This window comes from Pimephales promelas, chromosome 19, assembly GCF_988280905.1.
Source record: "Pimephales promelas chromosome 19, fPimPro1.hap1.1, whole genome shotgun sequence".
Lineage (NCBI taxonomy): Eukaryota > Metazoa > Chordata > Actinopteri > Cypriniformes > Leuciscidae > Pimephales > Pimephales promelas.
Window position 1 is genome coordinate 32,352,868 of NC_142787.1, and position 12,954 is coordinate 32,365,821.

At 43.7% G+C, this 12,954-nt stretch overlaps 2 protein-coding genes across 3 annotated transcripts; both read left to right on the forward strand.

Annotated features, from left to right (window-relative positions):
- The first annotated feature begins 62 nt into the window (after window positions 1-62).
- On the forward strand, window positions 63-7,156 carry gsdf (gonadal somatic cell derived factor). 2 transcript variants are annotated; one of them, XM_089123770.1, is made up of 6 exons: window positions 63-1,091; window positions 4,000-5,015; window positions 5,376-5,506; window positions 5,577-5,651; window positions 5,972-6,078; window positions 6,196-7,156. In XM_089123770.1, the coding sequence occupies exons 2-6, from the start codon at window positions 4,783-4,785 to the stop codon at window positions 6,355-6,357; spliced, it is 708 nt and encodes a 235-aa protein (XP_088979896.1). In that variant the 5' UTR covers window positions 63-1,091; window positions 4,000-4,782; the 3' UTR covers window positions 6,358-7,156. The 2 variants fall into 2 exon arrangements, with proteins under 2 accessions (XP_088979896.1, XP_088979897.1); XM_089123771.1 differs by having other exon boundaries at window positions 5,580-5,651.
- A 438-nt stretch (window positions 7,157-7,594) lies between these two features.
- Window positions 7,595-10,936, forward strand: LOC120481800 (uncharacterized). The gene is made up of 2 exons (XM_039675626.2): window positions 7,595-7,951; window positions 10,156-10,936. Exons 1-2 carry the CDS (start codon window positions 7,729-7,731, stop codon window positions 10,521-10,523), a joined length of 591 nt encoding a protein of 196 aa, XP_039531560.2. The 5' UTR covers window positions 7,595-7,728; the 3' UTR covers window positions 10,524-10,936.
- Window positions 10,937-12,954: the final 2,018 nt, after the last annotated feature.

Here is a 12,954-nt window from a genome sequence, read left to right on the forward strand (position 1 = left end):
AGATGGATGAAGAGAGAGAGAGAGAGAGAGAGAGAGAGAGAGAGAGAGAGACAGACAGACAGACAGAGAGAGAGAGAGACAGACAGAGAGAGAGAGACAGACAGAGAGAGAGAGAGAGAGAGACAGACAGACGAATGGACGGACAGAGAGACAGACAGAGAGACAAGTAGACGGACAGACAGAGAGACAGGTAGACAGACGAATGGACGGACAGAGAGAGAGACAGAGAGACAGACGAATGGACGGACAGAGAGAGAGACAGAGAGACAGACGAATGGACGGACAGAGAGAGAGACAGAGAGACAGACGAATGGACGGACAGAGAGACAGACAGAGAGACAGACGAATGGACGGACAGAGAGACAGACAGAGAGACAGGTAGACAGACGAATGGACGGACAGAGAGGGAGGGAATCAGGTCAGCAGCAGATGTGAGTGACAGTGATGATTATTCCGAAACATGTAATCTGACTGACCTGTAGCGGCTGCATGTGAGAGAAACCAAGAAAAATAAAGTTTTTGTTGTTCATTCATATTCATTGACAACAATGAGACATTTACTGAAATAAATGAGGAAGAATTACCTGGAACTGAGATGCTCCCTACAGACAAACAGACAGAGACAGACGTGAGCTGTATCTCTCAGAAAGCATTCGCTGGCAGATATGAATGCTTGAACAGTGTCAGACTTGAATAATCTTGTTCACGCACCTGGATCGCATGCTTTCAGCTGCTGTTGGCTTGATTTTGTGACTCTGCATCCCATATCAGTATCGCACTGTTGATCCAATCACACACATATCACAACTAATTCCAGTAATACTTGTAGTCTGAATTTCACTTTTAAACAAATGTGAATAATAAATGTTGCATTTCATTTAATGTTCTCTGAAGGTGAGTAACTGATTAGTTATTATTGTGAAATATAATCATCTTTCTCTGCTGTAGAGAGCAATTAGCTCTAAATCCCCAGCATTTAGAAAACAACAACAGACCGTCAGACTCACCCGTCAGAATCCCAGCATGACTGAAGTCCCTCAGCATTATGATGTGTGTATGAATCTGCTGGAGCTCAGAGAGATGGACAGATGGTGAGATGGATCCCTTCATCAACACACACCTCTCCGCGGCGGGATTAGGGTTAATACTGCGGCTCGGCTTCAACCCAGAATAGACGGATAAAGAATGTGTTAAAGGCCACCGCTCCGTGCGTGTGTGTGTGTGTGTTAGCTGTCTGTGCTCCACATCTCATTAACATCCCAGTCAGGAAACCTAATGGATTTGATAATAATAATAATAATTATTATTTTTTTAAATGTGTAAAAGTTTGTTATTAGGGTCAGACCATCATCTATGATAGGGGTGAGCGGGACACACACTGACGCGGGGCTAGTTTCCACACTGTAAGGTCGAATATTGATATGTGTAACTACTGTTGGTAAAGCGCTACATCCATGTTCTTGTTTTTGAAGTCTATGTTTGATCGTGTTTTGAGTATAATTAAACTACACTTGGGTTCTGCAAACTTGCATCCAGTGGACTTAATGTTGCAGAATACTTGACCTAAAATGAACCCAGCAGTTGCCCTCGTGCATCTACAGCAGGAGAATGGCGAAACCGTAGTGCTTGAGACAAATGTTGAGGACTGTTGTGGACTTACAGTCTAGCCTGACTTCATCATACTCGTATTCTAGTCCGATTCTACTCCATAGGGCTTTGATTATAAAGCATGTCTTAACCGAACCAGGAAAAAAACAAACTCTCCACTCAATTGGATAGACCTACAATCATATCACAGATATCAGAGCAACGCAGTAAGACAGCTATATAATTGCATAGCACACCGGTAGTTGTCAACAGAACTCAAGTGCACGCTGGAAGAAGTAGTAAAATAATGAGTGATCCTTCTTTTACTTGGTCCTCCATGAGTGCGACCAAAGGAGAAACCTCAGCGTTTTCATTGCGTCCCATCTTCTTAGCCACCATCGGAGCCAGCTGATGAATTAAACTTTTGCCGAATCCCGCAGGAAGGACGGCAAACACATCTTTCTGATCGACGCATCCATTGTTTGCAGTTTTCTGTTCGTCTTTAAAAATGAACGCGCGGCCGATTTCTTTTACAACAGACAGTTCAGAGTCAGCACATCAGCACAATTCTCCTGCTGCAGTCATCTCTGAGGGAAACCAGTTCAACACGAGCGTGCTGTTTGATAACGTGATGATTACGTAACTGCAGATCAACTGTCCATCATCGTATAAAGCCTGCCCTGGCACTTTCATTGGCCTGACCATTTCTGAACTGATCATAATCACTCCTCCGTGGGTTGACTTCCCGACCAAAAAATGTTGTGGGCCGGGTTCGGGCTGGCATCCAGGCTAGACAGTGACCTCAACATTTTTCGGGCTGGTGTGGATGAACCAATCTCCTCTAGGATGCCTAGAGGGTCAATCAGCTGGAATCTGGTGAAATAAATCGACCATGCCCTTCTGCCCAGCGGTTCCTCGTTTACTGTGGGAATTGTGGATAAGGGGCTTCACAATCCCACAGTGCACTGCACACCACAACCAGTACAACAAGCCAGAGTCAATTCACGTCATGCCTGTTGAGCCTGAGTAACGTCCCAAGATGGTAGTTGCTCCTGAGCCCTCTGCCAAGATGGCCGCCACGCCAGAGTCATGTTCCAAGATGCCCACTGCTCCAGAGCCATCCCGCGGGACCCAACAAAACAATCTTGCGGGAGTGGGTGGTTTGAACTTTGCTGCGGGCGGGTATAGACGGCTAAAAAAAACACTGTGGGATCAGGAGGTAGCCTAGCGACATGATGGAGATGTCAATAAATGCTAGCTGGCTAGCTGCCTTCAGACATGCGTTCTGCACATTTACTCCAGGCCCAATGAAGCCTATGATGGAATACATCAATTGCTAAAATTAAAGTACTTAAAATGAAAAGAAACGTGCGGTAGCCTAAGCGTTTTAGATGTCCCTGATAGCCTAGCCAGGCTACTGTTCATCTTCCTGATCAGCGCGTCAGAATACATGCAGGCCAGAGAAACGAAACAAACCACCCCATGAATCTCTTTAATAATAGCAATACAAATACGAATACAAATATGTTTTTTTTTCCTGCAGGACGAGAGAAGACACAAAATCAATGCATCTCTATTATTGTGCGGGATTAAATTGTCAGAGATTTGCGGGTGCGGGCGGGAGTGGACATACATATGTTTTGTTGTGCGTCAGGAGCCGCTCATAGAGTGGGGGATCTGGAAGGGTAAATATTGTCATGGGTAACCACCGTTGGCAAACACAACGCCCATGTTCTTGTTTTTGAAGCCATGTTTGCCAAGTCTTTGTCTTATGTTGGATCTTGTTTTGAGTATAATTAAACTGCACTTGGGTTGTGCAAACTTGCCTCCAGTGGACTTAATATTACACACACACACACACACACACACACACTTGTTTTACATACTTCCACACATGGCAGAATGACAAAACTTGGTGTATTTAATAGATTTCATATCAACACTATACATCAACTTGATTAATAAAGAGTTTATATATTGTGAAAAGCGCTATATAAATATACTTGACTTGACTATATAGAGGAAAAAATTGCACCCAAGTCTTTGGAAGGTATTGCTGAACATGGTTAAACCATGGCAAAAGTACATTTTGTTACTTATGTTAATTTTTCATCTATATTTTTTGTGTTTATACAAATCTGATATTATTTTAATCTTATATCTGTTATTTAACATTTGAGATAGTTCTGTAATGCTGAGCTAACCAGCAGAAGACACTGGCCAGGGGGTTGAAATAATGCCACACATATTAATAATGCCACAGAATGGGGGACAAAACCCCTCAATATTTGATGAGGGCTAATATGTGAATATGCTTAGGGTTACGCTTCACAGTCCATCAGTGAATAAAACGATGTTAAGTTTTGGTGAAGGGCTCAGATTTCTCAGAGTAACTGTTGTTTCTTCCTTTAGATTGCCGTTCACACGCAGGTGTGGCGCTCCTCCTGACGCAGGGGAGGCGCAGCGACTCAAGGACAAACACGCCAGCCTTCCTTTGATTCGGTTTATCTGAGGTCAGAAGAGAAACTACAGATGCTGCAACAATGTCCTTTGTGTTTCTCATGAGAAATGGCAGAAAATGAAAACCTTTTCACTTTGTCACTTCGAGATGAACATTAATGCAGGAACAAAACAAAGAAACTTTTTGACTTTGTGTTAAATGTTCATGCCTGATATATGCACAGACAGGACTCTGGTTATAATGGTTTAGCAGCAGATCCTCCTGTTCGTCTTTGGCTGAGTGAGAGTTCAGAGGGAAACCGAGGCTGTTGTAGATATTGGTGGGACGCCAAATGGCAGAACACACACTGACTGACTAGTGATCAATAAATGTTTTTGTGATTTTTGCTTTGGCTGATTCTTTAACCATTCCTGAGCATTTGCTCACAGTCTTGCAAAGTTGTTTAGCACATTATTTTAAGTCTGGACTTCTTATTGTAATATCTTTAAAGATTTCTTGCATTACACAGTTCAGTGTTCTCTTGTTCATCGTTCTCGTGTGCTGACGATGAATGGATGATTTAATGAATGGCTTCTTTATTTGCACCGTTCCCTTCTGATCTTTCTCATATTTGCCATCTGTCCTCCTGCGGGTTTGAGCTTATCATTTTTGCGAGTATGTAACCATATGATAGAATTCACTGGTGTTTTTCTTCATTCTCCACCTCCTTTTCAACACCATCCCGTTTGCTCAACATGAAAACAGTGCAAAGTATTCCAAGGCCAAGCTTGTCCGAAGTAGATAAACCCCTGCTTTCCCAGGCCACGGCAAACCGCTTCCATCCTTCCACCCCGAGACACCTCGAGTCCGCAGACATGAGTCTGGTGTTGTGTGTCGCAGTGCTGCTGTCCGGCTTTCCTCTCGGGAAGACGTTTGTTCTCCATCCTTCGCCAGAGGCGTCGTCCTCGTCCGCCGTGAAAAACAAGAGGTAAGAGCTGAGGTTTTACAAAAGAGCGCATCTCTCGCCTGACAGACTTTTGTGTCGGATAGAGTTTCATGCATTTTTACAGCTTTTAGTAGAACAGTGTGATCAGTCTTTATGAGTCCAGATCAACTTGAAGTCTCCAGCACAGATCAGTCGACCTCATCACGTGTGGCTCGCTGACCTGATTGTGCTGGACTGGCCCAAAGAGCATTTCTGGATGTTGTCAGAAACCTTTACGGTTCTGTTGTGCACGGACTGACTGTGGAAATAAAAATGGGGGCAACTTCTTCTTATTGCACAAGATATTTGGCCTACACACAAGGTGTGTGTGTGTGTGTGTGTGTGTGTGTGTGTGTGTTGCAGATGCAGAGGAGAACTGGAAATCAGGAAAATCCTCCTGGAGTCCCTGAGTCTTCAGCAGGAGCCTCGTGTGTCCGTGTCCCAGATGAATCTTCTGCGTCACGCTTTCAAGAACTCCATCTCGTCCTCTCCAGGTACGAAGCGCCGATCTCAAGCCCGGCTCGGCCCGGCTCGTGACTAAACCTCTCCGTCTGCTCTGTCCAGCAGGTAATTCAACGTTCCCAGAGGATTCGGCAAACTCCACCTGCTGCACATATTCCTCTCAGGTGTTCATGAAAGGTGAGTGTTCAAGCAGATCCTGCTTTGACTGTATATATGAATCTCATCAAATCCCAAAATTCAAATAAAGAAAATAACATTGTGCATAAAATCAGAGATGCTGAATGGGAAGGTCGTGTGACACCGTGATTAACTTGTATTAATCATCATTCTCACTATAAATGAAAAGTCGTTACAACTGCACAATCTGCTTTACACTTTTAGCAATGAAAGCAAAGCCTTGTTAGTCATGATGATTTCTTTCCTTTCCTCGTCTTTCGGGGTGAAAGTGACCTGGAGAGATTCGGTTCCTCTAATCTCCTGCATGTCTTGTGTGTCAGATTTGGGCTGGGAGCGCTGGGTGGTTTATCCGGAGAGCGTCACCTTCGTCCAGTGCAGATCCTGCGGCTCGAGCCTCTGCGCTGAGAGAGTGTCTGCGTCTGCGCAGGTGAATGTGTGTGTGTGTGTGTGTGTGTTTAACGTCTGCGCAGGTAAGTGTGTGTGTGTTTAACTCTCGGATGAGTGTTTCTCTGGACTGAGATCTGATCTTGCTCGTCTTCCTCAGTGCTGCAAGCCGACGGCTCACAACATCGTCCCGTTCGTGTACGTGGATGAAAGGAGTAGTCTGGTTCTGTCCTCGGTGAGCCTGACCCGCGAGTGTGGCTGCGACCCCGGAGACGACCCGCAGGAGTCTGAGGTCACGACCCCGGCCCAGAGCCTTCCCTGACTCTCTCTCTCACTCACTCACTCACTCACTCACTCGGTTTGAAGGATTTGCAGGTTTATGGCTCAGCACAAACTTACAAGCGTCTTTAATTCTTCACTTGCTGCTGTTGGGAGTCTCAGACTCTTGTGGGCTTTAAGGGTTTATTGAAAACAATGTGGAAACATATATATATATATATATATATATATATATATAGTTTGCAGAAAACACAAGTTCTCAATCAAAGTCTGTTCAACTGGGTTATTTACGTTCACAGAGAAGCACAATGAACCATCTGTTCCAAATCAGTTCAAGGCCAAATGTGTTTTAAACTCCTGCTTTATGGGTCTGGCATGATTTCAGTGGTCAGCGCCTGATCTTTTAGAAATGGCGCCGCCAAAACTTTCCCTCTGCGACTCCCAGGACTAAATAAACGCTTGCTTCCAAAATATCCTTTGTTTGCCCCCGGCTCCTGTGCCAGTTCCCGCCCGGTGTGGCATCCGCTGGCGTGTCTCTGCGCGCTGGGAAACGTCCCGGTCTCGCAGATAAGAATGGAATGGCATTCCAGAATGAACATCTGCGTCTGCAAAAAACAGCTTCAAAGCAGTTTCATACAGCTTTTTTCTTCTTTATAACATTTTGTTCTTGTTCTTCTCTGTATATGTTTCCATGTTGAACACACCATTGTACTGGAAAGTATTAAAACCGTTTCATATAAACTAGTGATGGCTATTAACTAACGCTTTCGAATGCATGTTTAGCGGTCATGTAGCAAGATTATATATACATATGTATCTGCAGAATGGTTTATTAAAAAAGGCTTTCATGACATAAGGTGTGATGTCCTTATTTCACCTTATAAAAGATGCACTGAACTCTGTACATCAACACTCATTTCTCTTTCATCATGTGTGTGTGTGTGTGTGTGTGTGTGTCACTTCTGGCAGCTTCTGTGTGTAATACAACACATGCTGAAAGGATTTGTCAGATTGAACTCACATGAACCTCTTTAACGCTCACTCTTCATTGGTCAGCAACGCCGGGCCGCAGGTTACTTACTGCATTCCTGACATGAAGGGTTATTTTGAGAGTTTATTGGCACACACTGTTTGAAAATGTGCTTGAGTGAGTGAGTGAATGAGTGTGTGTGTGTGTGTGTGTGTGTGTCACATGCTGTTGTTGCGCACTCAGTAAAAGAGTTTAGAGCCATGAGGGGCAGCTCTCTCTCTCACACACACGCACACTCTCTCTCTCTTTATCTCTCTCTCTCTCACACACACACACACTCTCTCTGCTTCTGGTGTTGACCCCGTCGGCACAGATGGTCTGACCCTGAACTTTAAAGAGAGAAGCAAAGCAAACAAACGCAGGAGCCGACCGTCCTGAAGCTCGATGGCGTGTGTGTGTTCTGCGTGGCTGCGCTGGGGCGCGCTGCTGTCGGCCGTCTTCGCTCTGTGTGTGCAGGAGTGTGTGGACAAGGATCGGGTTCTGGCTGAAATGTCACGGGACGCAGATCTGCCGACGGAGTGTGTGTTGAGCTGCACGGCGCTCACTTACAGGCAGATCTTAGACGGACAGCAGAAACTCACGGTCCGGTTCAAAGACTCGCAGTCCGGTAAGAGTGTCGGTGTGTGTGTGTGTGTGTGTGTGTGTGTGTGTGTGTGTGTGTGTGTGTGGAGACTGTGACGAGGCTCTTTTCAGTGTTCATCATCTAGTTAGAAAGACAAGCAACTGTAAGTGGATGATGGATGAAGACAACGCTGCTCTATAACTGAAATGTAACTCTGTAATGATCTGGGCTGACATTTCGTATATTCTATTTTCATTTCCCTCTGAATTAAACATATGCGTTAAAAGTGTCGAGAGCATCCTTTCAACACAGTTCCATAATTGATAATTATTCATCTCTGAACTGATTGTAACGGAATAAAGACAGTCAGTGTTGCAAGTCAAGTCCAGTCATCTTTATTTATATTGCACTTTAAACAATATACATTGTTTCAAAGCAGCTTTACTGTGCTAACAGGAGTTTACAGTAACAGCAGCTCTAGAATAATGTCCAGCTAAAGTTCGTTTTGATCGATTTGATCAACTACGTAAAGATCATTAATGATTAACTAGGGGCCGCTAACACGACACTCGCTCTGCGGCGTTCGGGGGTCGAGAACGCAAACCTTGAATCAGGCTCCGACGTGCAAACACTGACAGCTTCTGAAAAACGTTATCAATATCACCTCTTGGCATATCTGCGAAAATGCTGACGGTGTGCACATGCGTATCACGTGTTTAGTCTAGACCAGGTATGAGCGTTTGAATATATATGTGGCCAGGCGTCTAGTCTTTCTTTAAAAATTGACCTCACCAAATCACTTGTCAGGTCTTATAAATTCAATAGGTTTTTTTTTCTGCGTATCCATGTGAACCCGAAAATTGTGACAACATTTATCTGTACAGAAGGGTGCAGGCTTTCACAGGGGGACTCATGTCTAATATTATCACATGGAATCAATGTTGATGCCATTGAAATTCATGCAGCAGAGCGACGACACCTCAGATCATTATCTAGTCTTGTGTAAACTTAGCCAAAGTAGCAAAGCTGACTCCATGTTATAAACATGTCAGACCTGTAACTTCTGCCACTAAAGACTGCTTTATCAATAATCTTCCTAATCAGTTTCATCATCTCAGCATCCCGGATAGCTCAGAAGAACTTCATATCGTGACAGAAACATTTAACTCTCTCTTTTCCAGCACTTTAGACGCAGTTGCTCCATTGCGCTTAAAGAAGATTAAAGACAATAGTCCTAAAGACAATAGTCCAACGCCGTGGCACACTCACACACACACACACACACACACACACACACACACACACACACACACACACACACTCGGGCTCTTAAGAGAGCAGCCAGAAACATGGAGCGTAGCTGGAAGAAAACTAAACTAAATGTATTCCGGATCTCATGGAAGGAGAGCTCGATCGCATATACAGAGAGGCCTTAAAAACTGCTAGATCTGCTAATTTTTCAACCCTATTTGAAGAAAATAAACAGTTGTAAACTAAGAAAGCTTCAAGCCCAGAAGTGTCCAAGCAACACAGCAGTAATGAGTTTATGAATTTCTTTAGATTGATAACATCAGGGACAAAATTACAACTATGCAACCGGTCTATCGCATCAGGGGGTGCACTGTAGTCTCCCTGAAGAAAAATAATTTGTATGTTAGACCCTATACCAACTAAGCTTGATAATACCCAGAATATCTAACTCGACTGCAGGCGGGAGATCCTTTTCCTGTTTAGCACCAAAACTCTGGAACAATCTTCCTAACATTGTCCGGGAAGCAGACACACTCTGCCAGTCCAAATCTAGACTAAACACACATCTCTCTGGCCTAGCACACACACAACACACTATAGACTAAGAGTTTTGGTGCTAAACAGGAAAAGGATCTCCCGCCTGCAGTCGAATTTGATATTCTAGGTATTATCAACCGGCCGGAGTTTCGAGATAAACCATTCAGTGCTTTATGAGTAATCAGCAATATTTTAAAATGTATCCGATGTTTGATAGGCAGCCAATGCAGGGTTGACAGAACCGGGCTAATATGGTCATACTTCCTGGTTCTGGTAAGAGCTGGAGCGGCTGCGTTTTGGACCAGCTGGAGTGTGTTTATTAAGCGTTCAGGACAACCACCTTGTTGTGTTTTACAGCTGCTTTACAGCAGAATTGAACTCTCATTGCATCATTGACTGTTATCTATTATTACTGTTGTACTGTGTAAAGCTGATGTGATATTCCTGTTGATTCTCTACAGGCGAGTCGGACGAATTCTGCTGGTTCATTCACACGAGATGCAGCACGTGGGATGAAATCTTTGTTGTGCTGTCTATCAAAGAGTCCGTGGCAGCTGAGACGATTGGACTTCAGATCACCTGGCCGCCGCAGCTGAGCCCCACCCCTCCACACCTGAGCCCCGCCCCACTGCAACTGAGCCCCGCCCCTCCACACTTGAGCCCCGCCCCTCCACATGTCCCGCCCAACGCCTGTGGCCTGCGTTTCGACGTCACGCCGCATCTGAAACTCCTAAAGCAGCGCACGCTCTGCGTCCGGCCGCACGGCATCATGGGACACCGCTTACACTGCCCGCCCTACCTGGTCATCGTGAAGAAGAAGACAGAGTAAGAGTCCCAATTTATAACAATGGTAAAGATTAGGAACAGATAAACTGGTGTGACATTTAGGATTTTGCATCTTAATTTCAATTCATTTGAGCTGAATTGAATATCTGTTAGTAGTATGTCAACGGCCTGTGTTGTCAGATAAACTAAATTGCATTTTTAAACACTTTAAATTTGAAGTATACCTTTTATTTGTATATACCTATAACATGTCTTATTTTTATATCCTTTCTATTTTATTAAGCTTTTTAAATGTAAAGACAAAAGCACTAGAGGCACTAGTTTATTTTGTGCCATTTAATCTGTGTTCTCAAACTCTGAATCGCTATTGGTCAGAACTGCCCCATTTATTCACCAGCCTGTGTGTGTACTTATAAATATATTCAGCTATTTTGTTAATAAAATTCTGGAAGCTTATCTCTGTCTACTGTGATTTCATATTCATGTAAAAAATGCACTTAATTGAGTACAGGCTTCCAATAAATTCCAACGATCGCCACGTATTTATTTTAGGAAAATGCAACCAGTTCTAAGCAGACGTTTCACTCACACAACAATCTGAAAAATTCTGTACAAAAAGATTATTCAATCAGTATCATGCTTGCAGTCGGACTCTTGTTCTGAATAGATATTTGATGAATTTAGCAGCTGAAAGCAAGTAAAGTAAGGTTTAAGTCAGTAATTGAAAGTGTTCTCGGGGTAGAAGGTCACTGGTTGCCTTCTCATTATCATCATGGTAGTTTTAATTTCGTTATGGACGCAGGTTAAGCTGGTTTTTTGGTTCTGGAGGAGCTGCTGTTTGTTTGCGGCTCTCGCTGACTGACGTCTGTCTGATTCTGCTCTTCCTGAACATGCCGATGACTGTGAAGGAAGGAAACTTCGAACTTCCACAGGAGATGCATGTACATTTTAATATTTAGACCACTTCTATTATTGATTGCTATCAGGATATAAAGAGAGTTTCAAGTATAACAGAAAGTCTTTATAAAACAAATAGGCTACCGTAGCTTTAAGTGATCTTAAGAGATCTTTACAGATCTGCCAGACTCTCACACCAGCCAATCACAATGCACTCCCTCGCTCACCTGAGTACCTCATCATCATCATCATCATCACCCTCATCACCTCCACTACACTGTATATACACACCTCAGCCCAGCTCATTGTCCGGTCTCGTTTGTACGAAGAGGACTGCTTACCTTGCCTGATGTCTCCAGTCTCCATTCTGTCCTGATGCTCCAGAGTCTCGTCCTCCTCTGTGTCCCATGGAGGAGTGTGCAGAAGAGTATACATCCGCCCTTCTACGTCCCCCGCTACTTCCAGCTTCTTGCGCTTGGGCTTGCGGCCTTGTGTTGATTACCGTTCTCTTAATAAAATAACTGTCCATCTTCCCCTCGTCCCAGCGGCGCCTGAACACCTCAGCAGAGCCACTGTGTTGGACCTTCCCAGCGCGTACAACCTCATGCGGAGACGTGAGGAAGACCCTCTGACTGTGACCCCTGTACTGGACACTGGCTATCTGGTCACGTCACCCCTCCGTACTCCAGGACTGAAGGAGGATCTCCACCGGTTTGTCCTGATTGACCACCGGAGCATCTGAGCATCTTCCACCGAACCTCAGGACTGAAACACTCCATCAGTAGTGGATGTGGAGCGGATCACAAAAAATAGCAATCATTTATGTCTATTGTATTGAGCCACGGATCTGATCATTTTTCGGATCAGACAAAAAGGAAAGAAAAAAGGGGCTAACTTTGTTTTTCATTGATAACTTGAAGCTCACTTGAAGTTCTTCATCAAAAACTACTAGCCTAACTAATAAAGTTCCCACATTATTTAAAACAAGTGAACAGTCTGTAAAATAAGAAGAAAAGCAGAGATGGACACTAAATAACACAGTTTCTGTCACTGAATACTGATAGACTTTGTGAACTAATAATTAAGCCTAAATTTAAAATAACACTATTTGTTCTCTACAGAATATTAATCTGCCGTCACTTAAGACCGAAAAAACTGACAAACATTCTGTTTCTTTCTCAACTGTTCATGACAGAACCGAGCCAACACTTTAGGGGGTTTAGACGTGTATTTTTAACATCATTTTGTGCCCAATTCGGTGTTTATCTGCTCTATCTGAATCATCTCTCTCTCTCTCTCTCTCTCTCTCTCTCTCTCTCTCTCTCTCTCTCTCAGATCACTAGTCTGATGAGAGCTGTCTCGGTCTAAATCCGGACTGAAAATCCTCACAGATATCGTCTCTTTCTAGAAAGGAACACAGTTGTGAAGATACTGCCTTTTCTAGTATCTTTGAGAAAGGCAGATTCGAGATCGACATGTAATTAACGAATTCTGTAGGATTAAGTTGTTGTTTTTTTAAATAAAAAGTTTAATAATAGCCAGCTTAAATGTTTTTTTTGTCTTTCAAACACATTTTT

Excerpts from the sequence above, each read along its gene's own strand:
- gsdf (XM_089123770.1), top strand. The coding sequence starts at position 4,783 with ATGAAAACAGTGCAAAGTATTCCAAGGCCAAGCTTGTCCGAAGTAGAT. Across the intron at positions 5,016-5,375 it reads TCCGCCGTGAAAAACAAGAG|ATGCAGAGGAGAACTGGAAA; the intron begins GTAAGAGCTGAG and ends TGTGTGTTGCAG. Across the intron at positions 5,507-5,576 it reads CTCCATCTCGTCCTCTCCAG|CAGGTAATTCAACGTTCCCA; the intron begins GTACGAAGCGCC and ends TGCTCTGTCCAG.
- LOC120481800 (XM_039675626.2), top strand. The coding sequence starts at position 7,729 with ATGGCGTGTGTGTGTTCTGCGTGGCTGCGCTGGGGCGCGCTGCTGTCG. Across the intron at positions 7,952-10,155 it reads GTTCAAAGACTCGCAGTCCG|GCGAGTCGGACGAATTCTGC; the intron begins GTAAGAGTGTCG and ends GATTCTCTACAG.